This window comes from Poecilia formosa, unplaced genomic scaffold (assembly GCF_000485575.1).
Source record: "Poecilia formosa unplaced genomic scaffold, Poecilia_formosa-5.1.2 Scaffold41, whole genome shotgun sequence".
NCBI lineage: Eukaryota > Metazoa > Chordata > Actinopteri > Cyprinodontiformes > Poeciliidae > Poecilia > Poecilia formosa.
Window position 1 is genome coordinate 960184 of NW_006799980.1, and position 20769 is coordinate 980952.

At 41.4% G+C, this 20769-nt stretch overlaps 2 protein-coding genes across 5 annotated transcripts in view; both read left to right on the plus strand.

The window, feature by feature from the left end:
* LOC103137532 (PLAC8-like protein 1) overlaps positions 1-1208 on the plus strand; it is an 8577-nt gene extending 7369 nt beyond the window's left edge. The window contains exon 5 of the transcript XR_001662011.1: positions 1198-1208. The gene's annotated coding sequence lies outside the window, so the exon portion shown is untranslated. The remainder of the gene's footprint in view (positions 1-1197) is intronic.
* Positions 1209-1221: 13 nt separating this feature from the next.
* Positions 1222-20769, plus strand: part of LOC103137533 (active breakpoint cluster region-related protein) — a 20768-nt gene continuing 1220 nt past the window's right edge. The window contains exons 1-22 of one of the 4 annotated variants that reach the window (XM_016671114.1): positions 1222-1333; positions 2602-2792; positions 2973-3070; positions 5681-5785; positions 8043-8276; positions 8786-8893; positions 8969-9020; positions 9105-9157; positions 9550-9687; positions 9820-9941; positions 10097-10253; positions 10355-10474; positions 10594-10669; positions 12952-13047; positions 13234-13308; positions 14598-14695; positions 14850-14948; positions 18353-18516; positions 18791-18930; positions 19166-19300; positions 20012-20117; positions 20312-20453. In XM_016671114.1, the coding sequence (XP_016526600.1) occupies positions 2741-2792; positions 2973-3070; positions 5681-5785; positions 8043-8276; positions 8786-8893; positions 8969-9020; positions 9105-9157; positions 9550-9687; positions 9820-9941; positions 10097-10253; positions 10355-10474; positions 10594-10669; positions 12952-13047; positions 13234-13308; positions 14598-14695; positions 14850-14948; positions 18353-18516; positions 18791-18930; positions 19166-19300; positions 20012-20117; positions 20312-20453 (2370 nt within the window). In that variant the 5' untranslated portion in view covers positions 1222-1333; positions 2602-2740. Of the gene's footprint in view, positions 1334-2402; positions 2793-2972; positions 3071-5680; positions 5786-8042; positions 8277-8785; positions 8894-8968; positions 9021-9104; positions 9158-9549; positions 9688-9819; positions 9942-10096; positions 10254-10354; positions 10475-10593; positions 10670-12951; positions 13048-13233; positions 13309-14597; positions 14696-14849; positions 14949-18352; positions 18517-18790; positions 18931-19165; positions 19301-20011; positions 20118-20311; positions 20454-20769 lie in introns of those variants that run through there. The other 3 variants (XM_007551311.2, XM_007551309.2, XM_007551310.2) reach the window with 3 other exon arrangements.

A 20769-nucleotide genomic window follows, 5' to 3' on the forward strand; every position in this document is an offset into this window, starting at 1 on the left:
TGTGTGTGTGTGTGTGTGTGTGTGTGTGTGTGTGTGTGTGTGTGTGTGTGTGTGTGTGTGTGTGTGTGTGTGTGGATTTAAAGGAATTGAACTTTGGATTGCATTCTGACACTGAACATTAACAAAAGGCAAATGCGGCGCTTTACTTTAAATGAAAAACATGTTTTTTTGGGGTTTTTTTTCTTCTAAGGTGAGGAACTGGTCCAAATACCCGTCAATTTGTATCCAGATCTTTCACTTTTAACCAAGACACCTGAAGATTAAGAAAGAAACTATTTCCTCGGTGTAATGTTTCGACGGAGCATTCAGCAAATTCGGTCAAAGATTGGCTTCAGCTTGAGAAAATATTTCCACTCCTGACGTCCAGAGGCGACTGACAGAAAACCTCTAGGGACTCTGTCTGCAGACGGGAAACGTTTCCACAATCTGATGAACGTTTACGAGATAGAACAGGCGGATACTGCCGAGACGCTGGATGCTGCTACAATGTAGCAAAGTGTTGAGATTGAACCAAAATTTGCTTCAACTATTTCAGTTGAAAAATATACGTGCATAAGTGTGCACGCTTATGCAACCAGTTTACTTTAGCTAGCTCATTTTGAATGTTTTTTTCCTTCCATCTAACGTATTTGTTTATTTTTATGGAAGTCCATTTCCGCCACTCTGATGGAAAAAAAAAAAAAAGAACCCAGCTTGTATCTCATAATTATGTTTTGACTTGAATTGGATTCCCGTAAGGAGACGGATGAGACAAGTTTGGATGGATAGAAACAAATGGATGTTGCTCACATCACTGAGAAATACTGCAGGAGAAGATTTACTAATCTTGCAATCTTACAAGTTTTGGAAGAATCCCATAAAGTCAAAAAAGAGGAAAACTGCAAAAGGGCTAGCTTTAATATATTTTAGAGTAAAATTTTATGAGATAAATGTTACATTTTATGTTTTAAAAAAAAAAGAGTTTAGAAATGTTTTAACATAATCACAAAGATAAGTCCTTTTAAGGAGCCGCTGTGTTTTGCCATGAATTATTTCCAGTTTGGTTTTGTTTCATCAGATAAGATGCAAATTCTGAACTTTTTTTTTTTTTTTGTCCTCGCAAACACATGGAGACGAAAGGAGAACCATCCTCCTGTGCAAAGCGTCTCCATCATTCTGCCTGTAGTTTCCATGGCGACCACATAACGACCAGCGCAGCAGGAAAAACGTTGAGTAGCACAACAACCGCTTTGTTTAGCTCCCTGCATCTACATCCATCTGGGTTCACAGGAACTACAGATTTGACGTCTTGTTGGTGTGAAGCCCGTTTCGAGCCCCTCTGCTGGTGAACAAGGTAACTTTTTTGTTTTTTTGTTTTTTTGTTAAATAGTTGAACTGCTGCATCCTTTGGCCTCCGAATGAAGAAATTTGCAAATCACATGTGAAAGTGGAATCTGATCCAACTGCAGTGGAAAGATAACATGTAACATAATAGTAAATAGATCATAAAGAGGAAGTTGCTGTTGTTAAGTGGCTACAACATCAAGACGTGTTGATAATTATTTAGCTTTATTTGTTTCTGGCCAGGTATGTAAATCTGAACTAAAGTCATAAACTTGTCAGATAATCCATGTTATCAGCATGAAGTTCCTCCTCTGAATAACTGTAAAGCTACCTCACTTCTCACGGAGATGGGAGTTTGAAATCATCATATTGGATTAGTAAACACTGGTAAATCTGAACCAACCAAACTGCTGAGTTTTGTTTTGCTTTTTCCACTTTTTGAATTTTACCAATCGTATGAAAGTATGAACTTCTACAAATTAAACATATTTTTATGTGGCACAGATGGTTCACAGTTTGTTTTTAACTGATTGCGACAGTCTAGTGTTGGGTGTTTTTGTTTTGCAGTATTTTGAGCTGTAAAGGTATTTTTACAATCTATAAAGTTAATGTGAATACAGGTGGGGGTTTTTTTTCTTATTTTAATTAAACATCTACATTGAATTAAATAATATAGTTTTATTGTTTTATTTCTAAAATGTCTTATAGTTCCTGTATATATATATACTTGTCTCAGACTGTATCTCGGTGCAAATGACAACAGAAAAGTAAAAAAAAACAACAAAAAACAGTTCCCTAGTAATTCATCTCGTTTGCACAGGTGTCGATCTGAATCTGTGCCTTCAGTTGTGCTCCACCAGGGGGCGCCGTTGAATTACAAAAAGGCCATTCAGACCCAGATGCGGGAGTAAACTGCGATCTGTTTATCTTTGCTGTTCATAAAACACACATAACAAAGTAAACTAAATTAATTACTCAGAATTCATTGCGGCTATCTTATTCTCTGCAATATATTTCAGCTTTGGCCTCGTTTGCTTTCAAATACTGATGTATGATTAATGTCAATGTTTAACAGCTGCTTGTCAGAGAGCCGAAAACGCAAAAAGCCACTTGAGCGTCCAGTCGGTGTGGTGACGTTTCGAGCCGCAGCCTCTCTGCAAGCAGCGGCGCTGAGAGAAAAAAACAAAACAAAAACGTTTTTCACAGGAAGCAACAGCGAGGAATGGATCAATCAACAGGTGCTCGGTTCTCATCAACCTTTACTGACTTTCCACACAGACAGGAAGCCGCTGTGTTTTCCTCTTACGCTCATTCTTAACTGAAAGAGGAAGTTTCCTCTCCCCCGTCTGGGTGCGATCGCGCACCGCGTCTCCAGTCCCGTGTTGCTTGAGCGGCGAGCAGCGGGCTCCTCTCCGCCATGAACGTCTACCAAGAGGCGCTGAGCTACCTGGAGTCCCACCATGCTGCAGGTGAGGAGGAGGAGGAGAAAGAGGAGGAAGGATGCAAATGATGCACTTTATCTTGCTTTGACAGCACATCTCTCTGGTGTCATTTCACGCGGAGCTTTTATTTAAATTAAATTTTATATTTTATTTAAAGACGGCTTCCTCGTTGTTGCTGATTGCTTGTGTTTATTCCGCTGTGAAAAGCAGGAGGAGAGGGCCTGGAGGATGTTTTCCATGAGGAGGCGGTCTCCTGTTTCCTCTCCCCTCTCTGCTCTGAGAGCATCGACTTCCCGGACACCCCGGTGAGTCTGTCCCGCATCCCAAATGTCTCATCACGTCACTCAGTGGACGCCCTTGGGTTTCTTGTTGTCTCTGGCGGGCAGTTAAGTCTTTCAGTGATTTAATTTCCCATAATGCCAGCAGGGATACGATGACGCGTTCAAGGGCCAAATGGAAAACACACACAGGACCCTTGATGTTTCTGAAACCTTCAGCACCAAGTGCTCTACACGTACCGGAGAAATATTACGCTTTCACCGTATGTGCGCTCCTGTTTTGTGACAAACTTTAGTTTGCCTTATTCAAAGCAAACGAAGGCTGAACGTAAATTGTACCACGGTAAATAACAGGCCGCTGCACTGATTGCAATTCCTCTTTGGATTACTACTTCCTCTTTCGTTCTTCCATGTTTTTTTTTCTTCTTTTGGTTGTTTTGGAAACTGTAGTTCTTTAATATAAGTGACAAGAACCAGGGTGAGTCATGAAATACCAAATTAAGATTTATTAGAAATGAGGACGTAATTTGACGTAATAGAATGTTCTCACGTCTTTTCCATATTGCAGAGTGGCTAAGGCAAATTAGTCCTGTGTTAAGACACTTTTACATAGCAGGACAAAAAGAAAAAAATAATTAGGTTTTTCGATGCTTTTTGAATTTAAAAAAGCAAAAAAATAATAAAAAATAAAAATAAAAAATGCTTCGGCGCCAACAAGAGTGACACAGAAGAGTTAGTTCTTCTTTCCTCCTCTTTAAAAATATCTTCTTAAAGAGAAACTGCTGCTGCAGTAACAGATATTTATTTATTTTAAGAATTTCCAAACATTTTTAGTCAAGGGTGCAAATAAATGTGGAGAGTGCTGTGTTTCCAACAGAGTAGAAGCAAAAAATAAATAAATAAAAAAAAATACACTTAATCAAGAATGAATAGCAAAAAGACGTTACAAAAAAGCACAATACATTTTTAATAATCAAGAAAGACTTTCACAATAAAAGCATGGTGTTATTTGTTGATTTTTATGTAGGAGATGTATCAAGAGGTCACACAGATTTCACATGAGAAGGAAAACTGATAACAGCTCTATCATCTCTGCTTTTAAGGAATCTCTAATAGCAACATGAATAATGGGAAGTAAAATAAATATTTAAAAAATGACCAATAAAGAGTAAAATTTAATCAGCCAAAGGGTGCCACACAGTTGTCCGTTTTTCACTGATTGGCTGATGACCTCCACCTACATCCACTTATGCAAAGCGACTACCTCGGGAAAGCTGCAGGGAAAATATAAACAAACGGATGCAGATAAACATCTCAAACTGTGTTTGAGCCTGAAGGCATCGTTTTCGACAAAGTTCAGACAGCAGCTGCTGAAAACCAAAACAGAAGAACTTAAAGTTTATTTAAAGCAGCCGAGAAGCTGAACTCAGCCAGTGACAAAAGGTGCAGCGATGGTCAAATGTTTACATACACTCACCAAAGGTGATTCATTTTGGCCTTTTAATGTGACTCATGCTTTATGCAAAGCGTTACATGACCAACAACTGCAAACTGTAAAGCAATGACGGAGTGAAGTAGTTTGAAGTTACTGTGTTTTTTTCTTTTTTCTTTTTCATGCAAACCAGCTCAAATATTTACATACTCCCCCAACAAAATTTGGTTAAATGCCTGTTAGCGAGTTGCAAATCTACCACGTTGTGTTTGTGGCCATCAGCAAGTGACCGACAACAACAGATTATGCTATCGCCATCGTGTTCAACATAGTTCTGATCTCTAGACAGATAAATTTACGTCTCATCCGACCACAAACTTTCTTGCCAGTAGATACTTGGCTTCTCTCTCTCTCTCTCTCTGTGTGTGTGTGTGTGTGTGTCAGTGGAGCTCGAAGGCGTCGTTTTGGAGCAGCACTACCACCCTCTCACTCGTTGGTGATGTGTAATTTCCATGTGGTTTTCAAAATCTTCTAGTTTATGTCAGACCAGAACCTGTGATGTGGGGTGTTTGTGGAAATCCTAACCAGCTTTCTCTCCTCGGAGGTGGCAGTTTGGGTCAAACGGATGGAAATCGGACACAGATGAGTGCTGAGGCAGAACAAAGATCCCAAACACTGATATGAACTTTGTCAATGGTTAAAAGACAGGAGTTGCATGCAAAATTTTTACCAGAAGCTAGAAGGCGGCTATAAAAAGTCTGTGTGTTTTTTCTGCACATTGCTGAAGAATATTTAACCAAGTATTAGCATGGGGTGGTACAGTTAGAGCATCTACACATATATCATATTAAACCCAAAGAAATCGCATGAATTCCTTGAAGTTGCGTCGTCATTTCACCCTGGACAAAAACCTTAAAAAAATCATTTTGAATCCCAAATCAATTTTAACCTGTTGGTCTCAAGTTGTCAGGACCCAAATTTGGGTCCTCTAGTGACAGACAGGTTAACTCTTGATGCCTTTGATGTGCGCATGCAAACGTCTGACCAGATCTATAAATAAGTTGACGGATTTGCTTATCCAAATTGCTTTGAGATGATTCACCTGAGAGATCTCAGCTATCCATCTCACGCCTCACTGGTAGCGCCGCAGTTTGTGCGGCAGCATCGCGTCCATTTCACTGACTGATTTCATGCATCTCTCCCAGACGTCATGCAGCCGCGAGGAGATGCTGGAGAAGAGGCTGGTGGTCCTGAGGGGCATCCTGGAGAGCGAGGAGGTGTACCTCAGGGAGCTGGACGCCCTGCTGGCGGTAACGCTAACGAATTCTTGTTTCTATCACTTTCTTTTCCCACACACTTTGTTTTCAGTCTAACCACAGTATATTCTTACCTAACCTCTAAACCAAATCATGCAAATGAAAGTTTGTTGCACTGAAACCCTTAATGCACACTTATTTGAACCCCCCCCCCTAAATTTGCTCGTTGCTGCATAACTTCCTTTTTATTGTTCAGCTACTTGTGAAAAATTAACCGTTTGAGTCAGCGACACCCCCCACCACCACCACCACCGCTTCATGTATTTAATTCATGCATGTATTTGTGGAGCTGAAGGTAATCTTTCATTTTGTGTTTGGACTGCGCTCTGTCTGAAAACGGATCCAAACGGCTGTTTCAGTGAGCAACGCTCGGCCAGATGTCACTTATTACACCAAACGTGGCTGCTTCCCTCTTTGTGGATTGTTCAACCATTGTATATAAGGTTCCCCTTTTTCTTAAAAAACCGAAGCAGTTCTCAGCTAATGTGACTTCATCTAAAAATAAAACACGGGCGATGTGCGGAAACATTCAACGCCTATTTAAAACCAAACACTTAAGATCTCGATTGACAAGTAAATTCAGTTTGTGACTTGATCTTTTCTGTATGAGGAAGCAATATAAGTTTATTCCTGTCCATTAGTCTGAATTATGCAACAGTAATTTCACTACTAGCTGCTGCACAGATATGTAGATGACAAACAAAATTCCTGTTTTTGTTACAAGAAATGACAGAAAATGTTGATGCGAAGTGCAGAAAAGCAGAGCTGGAACGGTTTAGATCAAAACGTGTTGATTTTTACACACTATCAATCAAATCAGACCGAGTTTAAGCTTTTTTGTAAAGAAAAATGTAAGTCTTTATGTAAGGGGCTCACCAGTTGATCAATAAGTCCTTAATATTGCATCCTGAATGGTTAGGGACCTTTTTGATGTACTTTTTAGTCTTTTATTTTTATTGATAGTTGGGCAATAAAGTCTGGTCTGTCTGTCTGTCTGTCTGTCTGTCTGTCTGTCTGTCTGTCTGTCTGTCTGTCTGTCTGTGGCATAATGCGACGTTATAACAGTTCTGGTCAGATATGAAAAAGGTGTCATTTGTGGAAAAACATAAATCAGTATTTGTAAAAATCTTTTTTTGAACATCGGTGATCGGCCAATAACCGCAGTCGGTTCACTCTTGCTCTAGAAACGGTGTCAGTACTTTTGCAGCCCACCATGACTTTCGGACAGGTTGTTCAACCTGAAAACCATTCAGGATGAGTTGCACCAGCTAAAGTAGCAATAAAAACTGCTTGACGGTGTTTGCAGGGTGTAATTTTTTCTGGGCGTGTCTATGCTAGATTTCTCCAAAGCCGAGTTTAGACACCCAGACGATCACCTGATGCCGTTTCTCTCCCATGCAAATCTTTTACGCACAAGTGAGCGTGAGAACACAGACGGACTCGTAAATTAAAAAGAGTTTCATCTCACGAATAAACAAAACTTTCTCTCTGCCACAGCCTAGAACAACGTAAGCAGCACATGCATCAGCAGCAGCAGCAGCAGCAGCAGCTTCCTGTCAGACCTGCTGTTTTGCATTCAGGCCAAAACGTTCGATTTGATCTAACGCGTTCAGAGCAAAGCCAACATCCCGAGAAGTTCAACATCCCCACAAGCCCAATCCCATCTTCAGCTGTGCGTCATTCAGACCTCTGATAAGGAACTCCCACAGTATGAACACAGAGCTGGACACCAGCAGCGTATTTCCCCTTTCAGACAGGAAATGATGGTGCAACAATGAGAGCACGACGCATTCAAGGCCAATTTCTTCTCTCTCTGTCTCTCTCTCTCTCTCTCTTTTTTCTCTGCTATTTACAGCGGCCACTGCCGTTTCCCCATTCTCATCGGGCGTAACGCGCTGAAGAAAGAGAGAAAACGTTTTCTGTGTGTGAAATAAAGTTAAATAAAACGTCTAGTGAGAAGGTGAATGCTTGTGGTTTTGCTCAGCAGTTTGCATGCATTAGTCATGTGACTTTGTTATCACCGTGAAAACACGTCGCATTATACTGCCATGTAAGAACTGAACTCTGCAGATGTGTGTGCGTGTGTGTGTGCTCTCAGCGCTCGCTTGTCTGCGTGTTGTTCACACCTTCAGACCCATTTTCTCCTTTTTTTTATTTTAGTGTGTTATTTTTACCAGTTGGCCCTTAGCTTTATTGAACTCAATTTTTATTTTTTTTTTAAAAGTTTTTTATTTAAATTTTTTCTCCGCAGCCCATGAAGGCTCTGCGGGCCTCGGCCGGGACGTCCCAGCCGGTGCTCTCCAGTCAGCAGGTGCAGACGGTTTTCTACCAGATCCCGGAGCTCAAAGACATTCATCAGAGCTTTTACTCGGGCCTGAAGGCCCGACTCGGCTCTCACACGCCGCCGGACGTCGACTCCGGTCAGGAAACGGTGACGTCGTGCAGCAACTCTGAGCTGGAGATGGGAGACCTGTTTCTGAAACTGGTACGTTTGCTTCTGCCCTGGGTGCAGCTACGCTTCCAGTCTCATCACAGATTTTCAGTTGTATCTATTATGGCTGCACTTTGACTAGGCCGTTCAAACACATGACTACCCTTTTGATCTAAATTGCACCAGTGAAGCTCTGGCTTCATGTTTAGTGCTGGAAGTCTTTTTTTTTTTTTTTTTTAGGTTCCAACAGGTTTTCTTCTAGGGGTTTTGTACATTTAGCCTGATGCTGCCAATATGTGTCATCATGAAGATGGCGTGTTTAGTGTTTAAAACTGTTCCCTCATTTGCATCAGTTGCATGAAATCCCAATAAAACCAGCTGAAGTTCGTGCTTTGATGGGGCAAAATTGTGAAAGTAAGAACACGTTTGCAAAGCCCAACAAATGCTGGATCAACAACAGACAAAACAACAGCAAACCAGGGTTCATTTCGCACCAGAGGAAGTTCACGGACCACTTCCAACCACCTCGTGTTTTTTTGGTTTGTTTTGTTTTTCTCTCCCAGGTAAACCATCTCGGGCTGTATGGAGGATTCATCGAAAACTACGAGAAAGCGGTGGAAGTGGTCAGGAAGTGCACACAAGCGAATCCTCTCTTTCGGACTCTTGCTGAGGTACAGAAGGTCCTGAGGTGAACTTTTAAGTGTGTGTTTGTGTGTGTGTGTCGCTTTACCTGTTGCCTCTTCCAGACCTTGTACATTAACGGTGCCGACAAAGCTCGGACGGCATGCACTCTAGAAGGTAAGAGGAGTAGATATTTATTCTTATTGGACACATCCAAGCCTGGCTGTGTCTAGTTGATGTTTTCTCTCTCTCTTTTTGCAGCTCTGCTCTACAAGCCTTTGGATCGAGTAACTAAGACCACACTAGTGCTGCGGGTGAGAAAACCTCGGAGTGGTACATGAGCCCTCCGTCAGTGTTTCTGCACGTTTCATTTGCTTTGTGTTGGTTTTAGAATCTAAATTATACGGCAAATTCTGGGAAAAAGAAGGAAGGAAGAAAATGGGAAAAGATGGAAGACACAAGTTAGGAAGGACATAAAAAAAGGAAAGATAAATTGGGAACCAATGTAGGACACAATAGAGGAAGAAAGGAAGGAATTAGAGGACAGAAATAAAAAAATACATTTTGCAAATAGTTACTTTTTTAGAGAATGATCAAACTGCGAACCTAACCAGATGTAGGGACCCCCCGGTTTCGATGTGAAACAAAAACTCTGCTCAGCTCGGCTTTGATTCTGACTGAAGAACGTCTGTCTGCGGTTTGGCAGGATCTCCTGAAGACGACGCCGGTGGAGCACAAAGATTACGCAGCCTTACAAGAAGCTCTCAGACTGTCTCAAAGCTTCCTGTCTGGTGTCAACGAGAGTTCGCAGAGCAAACGGGAGGTGACGCTCACTCACGGCATGGTGAGACCCGCAGGATCTTAGCTCCCGCAGAGCTGAGCTCGGAGCGGATCGGACACGGTCGCCGCAGACAGGCGAGACTTGTCAGAGCGAAAACCCTCCTCAGAGTTGAGCCCGTTCTCTTTTCCCCGCCAGAGGCGACAGCTGATGCGCGACGGCTTCGTGGTGGATGCGAGCGAAGGCGTCCGCAGCCTGCGCCACTTCTTCCTGTACACCGACCTCCTGCTGTGCACCAGATTCAAACACGCAGGCAGAGGGTGAGCGCCGCACCTGAACGCGTAGCCGCTTTGTGGGAAACGCGGTCGACGCGCGCCGCCCGGGTCTCTTCATCCCAAATTTTAAGCGGCTGCGGTCGCCACAGCGACGTGACGACTGTGAAGCCCCTGAAATCCAGTGCTTGTGTTGGTTCCAGGAAGCAGGACCAGTACAGGTTCAGCTGGTACCTGCCGCTGGCCGGGCTCAGAACCCGCTGGGTGGCAGATCACGAGCAGCCTCCCGATACCACCGTTCGCCTGCTCACGTTGAGGACCAAGATGTTCCTCCTGCGGCAGCAGCTGCAGCAAAATCCGGTGCGTGTCGTGAAAACCCTTTTTTATTATTACTTTTATTTTAAAAAAGGTCCGTTTTCACCAAAGCGAGTAGTTCAACATCAACATTTCTCCGTATGAAGAAGGGCACCAGAGGCTTGACTTGGACGGCTCGCAACAGGAAGAAACTGGAACAAATGGAGCTGCTGCTTCTCACACACTCCCCAGTTTACAGACTGGACCTGCACAGCCCCAGTGACAAGGTACAAAACACACACACAAACTCACACACACACACATTTGGTTATGTTTTTGCTACATTTACAGTCCTAAATCATAACGAACAAGATCTATGAAAGGATCTGTGTTTCTGTCACCACAGAGTCACACTTTGTTCTTCTCCTCTCTGTATGAACTGGAAGAGTGGAGAGATGCCATCCATAAACTCACCACAGGAAGTGAGTTCACATCCAGCTTACATTCAACACGATTACAGTCGCTGACATTTGAGTGGATACAGGAAAAATCTAGAGAATCCCGAGCCTGTATGATCGTCCTCTGTAAGCTGTTGGCACGTTTTCCACGTTTCAACCGCGAACTTCAGTGTCGCTATTTAGTGTTTAAAAGTTGTGCACACCTGTGATGAGGAAGGAAAATTGTGAGAAATTGTCAAAATAGACAGGAAAAAAAAAACCCAGAAGAAATCTTGCAAAAGACTTGAGACTGGAGAGGATGCTCGGCTTCCTGCGACGTTTAGATCAGAGCAGATTCATGTTTCATGGCTGAAAAACGCATCACGATATAAGAGTTTGATATTAGTCAAAATAGATAATTATTAATTAGTTTTTTTGTCGTTGTTGTTTTAAATATCTGAAATGCTGCCAAACTGGTGACTTTACATTTTGTGTTTTATTCACAATTTCCTCTCAAGTCGTTGTCTCCTTTCAATTCACGTCGTTGTTTTTCGTTTTTAATAAAACATGAGGCGCAGAGGTAAAATGTGAAACTTGCTCAACAGATGGTTGCTAGGTAACCAGAGGGAGAGTGAGTTGTTGCTAGGTAACCAAAGAGAGAGTGAGTTAGTTGGTGCCACCAGCCTTGCTTAGCTGGTTGGTGAGCGTTAAAGCCCTTCCTCTGCCTACATCCCCCAGAATGCTGTGCGGTTCTGGATCAGAGTTCAGTGAAGTTATTGAACATTCCATTTAATCAGACGTATTTTGTTGATATTGATCATGTGTCATATCATATATATATATGTGTGTGTGTGTGTATATGACACATATATATGTATATTCAGAGATGCTCTTAAGGTAGAAAAATGATCACTCAGTGCCAATTTAAAGAGGACAGTAACGTGTAAATGAAACATAATTTAGATAAATAAAACCATCTGGGTCAGGCTGGACGGATCGCTGACCTGCTGTCCTTCCTCTGACCACACAGAGAGAAGACGGCTCCCTCAGTGCATACTGTTCTGATCAGAGCCCAGATTATGAATATTGATAAAGAAGTACTTCAGTGAAGTTTCTATTTATCACACCCTCCACTTACATAGCTTTGTCAAACTATAGGTCATGCTACGTATCAGTGAGGTATCTAGGGCAGGAAGTAACTATGGAGCTAAAGCACTGTGTTTATCTCGGTTTACGTCAAAGGACACTTGCTTGATGATAAAAGTTCAGAGTGAAATCGACCGACTCCCATGTCCTTAACCAGAACAGAAACGTAAAGTTTCTACATCTTTAACTCAGCCTGAGCTTTATTTTTTGGGTGAAATGGGAGAAAATGTATGTCACTTCTTCAAAACCAAAGACATACTCCATGAAGGGTGGAGCATGTCCCACTTTTAAAATTTTACTTGTAAAAAAAAAAAGAAAACTATGTTTCCCTTTCCAAATGAAGTCTATTGAAGTTTGTGGTTTTTGACAGAACACAATGTGAAAACGTTTAAAGGCTGTCGTAAGGCACCACATGCAAACATTCTCTTGTCGTGCAGCGTCAGATTTTAAGGCAGATTGTGTTTTAAAGTGTAACCAATATAATTAAAAGGTAATAAAAAACCTTCCACATTGCTATTCAGCAGTGCAGAGTTTTGGTTTCCTAGGATTACGTTTCAACAATTAGGTTCTGTGTTTCCAAGCTTTTCTGTGCCATGCTGTGGCTTCGGCCGCTTTCCTATAAAAACCATAATTTGTTTATTCATTAGAAATGAGGTTATGTGGAGCGACCACGGAGAGTCAGTACCTTATTTGTCGTTGTGTGCAGTCAGTGTGATCTCAGGGAATCGGGGTTAAAGTCTCACAACCATATTAGGTGTTACAGCAACCTGTCAGACGTAATGCTTTCAAATGTTCTTATCTTGTGCCAGTGATAAACTTAATTTAACACCTGTTAAAATAAAAAGCCTAAAATACACGCGAGAAACCAAATTATCCAACTGTGTTTGTGTCAAAAACATACACACAGTAAGAAATAAATTATGCTTTTTCTTTTTACTTTACCTTAATTACATTTCTACTACAAGTAGCTCCTTTGGGAATTCTTATTTTGTTCCCACTTCAACTGAAAGTGTCATTTTAAGGCACAGATAATGAAGTCCCAGTTAAATCACAGAGGAAAAGCTTAAAATGAGCAGATTATGAAACTTTCTTTTCTTTTTCTGATACATCTCTAGAGTTTAACCGTCTTTCTATTATAGTCAGTTCTGTGAGCTGACTGGACCTTTTGTGTCGTTTGTCAGACATCGAAACCATCCCTCCAGACCTGCTCACGCTCACCAGCGCCTGCGTGAAACTGAGAATGACGCAGCAGCCACATCTACACAGCTCTGTCGCCGGTACAAACACCTTCTCTCGCCACAAGCCTATTTTTCCCTCCGCCACAGAATCGCATCCTGTGTCTAAACCCAGATATCCTCACTGCTGTCACCTCCTCGTCCTGCACGGCGACGTTTCAGAAGCCTGTCCCGGACGGGTGTTGCGTTCAATGACTGGTTCAATCCGTTGTCTCTGTATCTCGCCAGCAGAAGATGGGAAGTTGCTGTGTGGGACTGTCAGTGTGGCGATCCATTCGGCTTCTGGCCTGCAGGAACCAGCTTGTATGTATCTTGGCATTTAAATGGCTGTATGAGGAATGAATGTATTCAGGTTTGCACCTCTCACCGGTCGATCTGCTCTCTTTCTGAGGTCAAATCATTTACACAAGAACCAATTTCAAAAACGGGCACCGCTCACACAAATGTCAATTTAGTGTGGATTTTATTAGTAGTAATGTATGCAAATTGGCTCAAGTATATGCCAACACCCCCACTTGTGTTTGATATGCTCACTTTACGGACATATAAGCAAAGAGACCATGTTGTTTCCATTAAGATCACTCTAGCGTGGTTAAAGCTGCATATTTTATTACTCTTCTCTTTCGAATTGGTAAAACCCAACCAAATCTGATTTCGCTGGTTTCAAACTTTTAAACTGAACTTTTAAGCACAGTGCAAAGAAATTTGGTGGTTTGAGGCTCTGAAAGCCAATGATTAGTCTGTGTTTGGGATCAGTTGTGCTGTGCGAACAATTAGTTTTCTCATTCTGACCCTGTACTACACAATAAAATCAAACCTTTGCACCCAGTTTGTCATATTGAAATTCACTGAAGTTATTTAATGTGCAACTATTTCCCTCTGAACGCGAATTGCCTGATCAAATAATCATAGACCTGAAGTCCATATAACATGGCAATAGTGGGTGTATGTTTGGGCGGTGTCCAAACATTTTGCCTAATTGGTCAAAAGTACCTACAGAAAGGAAAAAAAAAAAAAAGGAGAAATTTCCAGATAAAAACCCAAAATAATTTAACAGTTTTCTTTTTAATTTGCTCACCAATTAACAAAACATGTAATATTGTAAGAAATGTTCTCTAATTTCTTGCGATAAATAATCTGTGAATCGTTGCAGATCAGAAAAATAAAAAGGGTATCATTTTTGTTTTTTTAAAAGACGTCTAATTTTCAAAGTGTTTTTGAATGAACTGTCCTCTGTTATTTATTTTTTTGTCAATATTCATGATTGGGGGCCATCAAGTCTGTTTTAGTCTGAAAGTTGATTGACATTTAAACTTCAACGTTTTATATAATTAAAATGAAAGCAAAAACACGTCCACTAAAAGACAAAGTCGTTGTGGCATTTTTTTCCATTATACGATTAAAATTGTAGGTTTCCATCTGCCTCAATTGCTTGTTCTGTCGGGCCGTGTTTGTACCATTCCAAGTGCTGCAAAAGGCCCCCCATCTTCACTTTGAACACCCAGGATGTATAGAGAGATTTTAGGATAAATTTATAACCGAGTCAGTAGTTCGGACTGTGAGCGATGAAGACTGCTCTGCTTCTGTTCCAGGTGTTTATGTGTGCGTGGAGGTGGATGGCTATGAGTTTTACGATAAACGAGCCCAGACGCATTCGTCCGTCCGCAGCCTCAACCCTCTCTGGGACCAGGTGTGTATGCAGGCCTGGACCTGAGAACCAGCAGAGCTTTAAACTTTACGAGTACAGTAAATACAGCAGACGGTCAGAGCTGAAGACTGACATAGCGAGGAAGCGAGTCGCTAATTGGTGCCAGCGCTAACAGCCTCTGTTTGGTCTCGAGCAGGAGCTGTCCTTCCTGGTGGACGGTGCACAGAAGATGATGGTGCTCTGCGTGAGCCAGTCAGATGGGGAGGAGGCGGTTCTGGGAAAAACTACTGTGCAGGTACAAAAGAACAAACCCACAGAATCGCTCCAGGGCGTCAGGGTTTGAGGTGCAAAACTGTGAAGTGGAACTATGCATAGTCTTCAGAATGTTTAATAGCAGATTTAAAAATTGTGACATGCAGTAGCGCCTGCAGCTGTACGCACTGTAAGAAAAAAAAAAGTAGTTATTGGTATTTTATTATCTATCTCACTTTACTATAAAGGAAATAAGGTCCTTTGTGTCAAAACATCTTGTATGAAGTGCACATCTGTGTGAGTCAAAGCCTAAAAGTTATTGGTTTACTTCTGTTTATTTGGCGGCTTAGCGCTTTTTCCTGTAAGCTAAATGAGAACATGCAGTGAAGCGAGCTAAGTACGAGTAAGTGGAGTTTGAACCCTTCAGCAGTTCTCAGAGGGGTCGAGTGAACCCCGCCTGAGCTTTTTACTGTGCACATGGTTCTGGCGGGGTTCGCCGGTTTAATAGCTTTTTTTTCTTTCTTTTTTTTTTTTCTCGTGAACTGAGGAGCTGACGGGTTACCTGGTTGGCCGACCGTGACATCTGCTGAACTTTGTGCTGAAACTGCAGGAGGGTTAAACAGTTAAATCTAGACTAAACATTGCCAATAGAGTAGAAATTAAGGCTTTGCTTTCTTGTCTTTATTATTTAGTATAATTTATAAAAGAAATTAGATCTGCTATTTTTGTTGGCTATGCTCATGTGGCTTATGTTTGTGTGGTTTAAGTTTTTGCTGGGTTTGTGGGACACATACACATGAGCGCTAGAGATGTGGTTGTGCTCATGTGGGTCAAGAGCAGTGATAACATTGTGCGTATCCTCTGTTAATTTTCTGCAGGCGCCCCGGGTGACATGCATTTATCCTTAGTCAAATTTTTTCCCTGAAAACTCGCAATAAAGTCCAGTCCATTCAACAAGATCAATTAGTAAATAGAGTTCAAATGTGTGCAGTTCATGTGGCCAAGGAGGAAGTCCTGGAGAAGTTTGATGTAGTCTCTCCTGGCAAATGCAGCTTGATGTTGGGGGGGACATGCAGGATAGTTGTCCGTCCCCCTGGTCCTCTTGGCCAACTGTCTTCCATAGATCAGACGCGTCTCTGCTCCAGCTCGTGCAATAAATTGATCGTTAGCAGGTTTCTGCAGAACTTTATGGCATCCTAAGGTAAAGCAGTAAACGTGTGAAAGGTGCTCTGGTTTGACAAAAGCAACTTTAAACTTTTTAACCTGCATGCAGAAAGCTTTGTGGGTGGTGCACCTCACCCAGAATGCACCAACCTCATGGTGGCGGGTCACACCTGTCAGATTTCTATCTGTGAAAAAAAAAAAGATTCTTCCACTTCATGGCTTTGAACTAGTTTGTTGATCGAATATGAAATAGTTTGTGGTTCTAATATGACGACACGTGGAAACGGTCAAAGGGCATGGATAGTTTTGCAAGGCTTTGTAACTTTTCAAATAAGTAGTTTCAATCCCAAAAAATGTCTTTTAACATAAAAAACCTGCACTTTATTGGCTCTTTTAACAACTAAGGCTTAAATAATTGAATACTCAACAAGATTGTTTAATTTAGGATTGAATTCGTCTTGTAGGCTTGGAAGAGCTCCTTGTAATTTAACCTTCTAATTCCTAAGAACTTATCCTGAAGTTTAAACCTTGCTATGTAATGAAATGTATCAATAAAATCTTTTTTTTTTTATTTCACTCAATAACACCTTAATGTTGCAGAACAAGCAGTCTGTTACGTGGTGAAAGCAGAAAGCTCGGTTCAATAAGAACCAAACGGCGCTAGCAGCTAGAAGTGTTTACAAGTTGTGACATGAAGAGGTGTCAGAAAGTGAGGAAGCCTCACCTCTTCATGAAGCCATTCCTCTTTTTTCTTGCTTTCATACATGCAAATGAGTCATTTGCACAACTACAGGTAGTTTATAATACACATAAGAGAAGCTGTTAAACTTTTATTCTGCTAAAGGAAACACCTAACCTCGACTTTCGAAAGCAGTGTTTGTGTGTTTTTACTGTTTGCATATTCTGTTATACAGTGTGAATGTGATGTGTGAATGTGATGCATACTATTATCAGGCATGTTTGCACCCACAGTAAATGTTAAATGGCTGCAAATGATTTATTCTTTTTAGTTTTCTAAGTTTTATGCCACATTGATAGAGTTATATTTCAAAGGAGTTGCCGCTGATATAAAAAAAAAATCACCATGATGTCGGCAATAACCAAAATAATTCACACATTCAAAAAAAAACATCTAAGCAAAGTTGACCACAAATGAATTTATATGTAAAATGACAGTGAATTGGCATTTAACGTACTTACAGAAATGTACTGTGTACCTGATAAACGATTTTATGTTCACTTAAAATCACCTCCAGTATAGAGAAACTATTTATAAAGTTGCTTAGATGTGATTTTGACCCATTCTTCCATAAATTTCCCATAAATCCCGTAGGATAGGGGCGTCCTTTCTCTGCACTTTGAGTAGATTTGACCCTTCGTTAATTCTTCCTTCAGTCATCTCATGACCATGATGCTTTGCTTTTATCTGACCAGACTATCTTCTCCCAGTACTCCACTGGTTTGTCCAAATCTTTTGCAGCCAACTTTATCAAACTTTTCCTTCAGGAGTGGAGTCTTGTGCAGTGAGTGCGGATAGAGGCTGTTACAGCTGAGAGACAATTTGTTATGGTCAGGTCTTTCTGAAGTTTTCTGTGAAACTCTTGGACAAATCTTGATTATTTTTATTTTATATTGACTCCTCTGTCTGAAATCTAACAAGGAACTAGAGTTCTTAAACACTGAACATCCTCCTCATAAACGTAGATCTTTCTCCAGCCTTGTTGGTCACACTTGTAGTTATTTTAAGCCATTTAGTAGTTGCTTAAACTTTATATATGGACAATTTTAGCCAAATCGCAGGCTTTTTTTTTCCTGTTGTAGCCTTTTCTTGATATTCATTCGCCCAACTTGAATAGCATGTTTTCTCATGTTTCTCATTTTGAAACATGGGCAAAAGAAATGGACAGGTGCCACGTCACATTTACATCATAGCGAAATAGAAAGCGAAGGGTTACTCATTTAATTAACAGGCTGTTTAACTTTATAAAAAGTAAATGCAAAAAATATTTCAGCTCCATTTTATGAGGAGCTTTACTGATTGTGCAAAACAAAACAAAAAGTAAAGAATATTTGTTTTAACGTAGGATTCATTTTCCTCACTAAATAAATGCATTCAAATTAAAAGTTGGATGCTTTTTATTTGCATGAGAGTACGCCTCAGCTAAAAGTTTGAAGAGGTGTAGAAAACAATATATATATTGTTTCAGTGTGCCAGAGCAGGTTCTTTAGAATAAGACAATTCTTAAGTTAAATCTTATTTTTTTTGTATCTCTTCTTTCCAAGTTGGACTCTACAAGCCTGAGTTGTCGGTGGAGGAGGCAGACCCTCCAGGTGGGCCAGCTGGAGGTGACTCTCTCCCTGAAGTACTGTCCGCACCCACTGGAAGCACCAGGCGCGCCGATTCAACAGCCACCCGTCTTCTGTGTCCCCATCGAAAAGGTGGCCCAGTAAGTGCCTGTCTCTGATGTCTCGGCGGTGACAGAAGAGCTCCCTGAAAGCCGAAAGCGGCAGTTCCTCGCACGGTTCCGTTTCCATTGTGCGCTCGTTGGTGTGACAGAACAGAAGTGGTTGGTCTCTGTGGTGAAGTGGGCGAAGCAGAAGTGTGGCCCGAGCAAGAACAGATGAGCAAAGAACTGAAACAACCCCTGAGTCAGCTGGGACTTGCTTATAGACGCTATAATCCCCCCCCCTCCCCTCTAACTTTTATATTTCTGTCCTCAGACAGGAAGGAGTGCTGGTTCCTCATGTGGTGAGATGCTGCGTGGAGGAGGTGGAGCGGAGAGGCATGGACGAGGTGGGAATCTACAGGATTTCAGGCACCGCCACGGACATCTGCTCGCTCAAGGCCGTGTTCAACACCAGTAAGAAAACGCAGCAGGCGAAAACGCAACACGCTTCACGCGGGTAGACTTCAAATTGACCCGAGCACAAGTTTCACATCATCACTGCGAGAACATCGGGGTCATAAACTTGCCTGCAAACACTCACCGCGTTCGCTACGTGCGTTTTCGTGCTCCGAGAATGAAAGAAGTGCACACTCAATGTCAATAGGGTAATGGTGACGATAATAATCATTACCGTTGTCTATCTGCTCAGATCTAAGGGAAGCGGTGACCAGACTGAGAAGTGCTGAAGTGAACACGGTGTCTGGCGTCCTCAAACTTTACTTCAGAGAGCTGCCGGAGCCTCTCGTGCCCTCGGATCTGTTCCAGAGTCTGGCAAAAACTCTGGGTAAGACCAACACATCCTAAACACACCAAGTTTCAGAAACGGACCTGGAGGATTTTAAAGTTATGAATTTGTAGTTTGTTTTTAAAAAAATTATAGTCAACTCCCAGTTCCTTTTGTTTTTATACATCACCCCTGGAGAGGATGTGCAGAAAAGCCTTAAAATAAATGGCTTTTATTGAGAATGAGGTACCTATGCTGTTTCAAGCTAATCTGTGAGTTGCAGACTAGCCTGGAAAATGTCACTCCTCCTCCAGGCTTGTTTGTCACAGCTCCAGTTGTTTAAAACTTTTTAGTTGATGAGCAGTATTGCTCCAACTTCAAATATACTAACGTTTAGGAAAGTATTTTTCCTGTTTCTATGTCTGGATCTTATGCAGAAAAATACATTTCTCCTTTATTACAATATGTTCCCAAGTCGTTCCTGCTTTGAGAAGAGGCAAAGAAAAAAAAAGAAGATGAAGGCAAAAGCTTGATTTGTTTTTATTTCGGGGCTACAGAGAGCAGGGGTCTGACTTTTTGGATTTAATTTTTAAAAACCTATAAAAATGAGTAATTTTGTTTCCATCTCTGAACTTTGCACAGCTTTGTGTTGATCTAAAACTTAAAAAAAAAAAAAACAATAAAATGTTATTTGTGATTGTGATTCCTGTTGATATATCTCTGCATGAATCAGCCATTACTGTAGCATCATCTTGTAACTCTGCGCTGCAGACATCCAGGACATGAACTCGCGGCTCGTCTCCATGCTGTCTCTGCTGCAGTCCAGTCCTGACGTCAGCCGCAACACTTTCCTCTACCTCATGCATCATCTGCAAAGGTCGGCGAACCTGCTGCTCGTCGCAAAAACGCAAAACTGCAATTTAAATCATATTCTAAATCCACCGAATGTTTGTTGTCCTAGCCGTTATGTTATAAAATCACATGGTAACAGGATCCTCACACTGAGGTCAGACTGCAACAAGAACCTGCAAATAAAGAAGTCATTTTATATTTGGTTTACTTTTTTTTCAGAGTTGCTAAGAGACAAGATGTTAACAAAATGACTCTGATGAACCTGGCTACAGTTTTTGGTCCCAGCCTCTTACGCCCCCCGGCGGCAGGATTGGAGCACAATGGAGTCACAGTGGACATCTCGCAGGAGGTGGTGATACAGGTCAGAACAAAATAAAACATTTAGTCTGGAGAAGAATGACGACGCCGAAAAGTTTTAATCAAGCAACGAAAAGAAATATTTCATTAACTTTTGGTTTACATTTTAATGAGGCGGCGTCCAGTGCACATAAATAACACGATGGTTGGTGTGAAAAACGGTGTGATGTTTTTTTTTTTCTTTTTCTTCTGACAAAAAATGTCTTTCTAGCCACATCTATATATTTATAAAAGTGACTAAATCGATGTGCAGACAGGAACGTTTTTCACAACACATTCTATGCGCAGCGCTTATTCAAGTATTGCTTTAGAAGAATTCA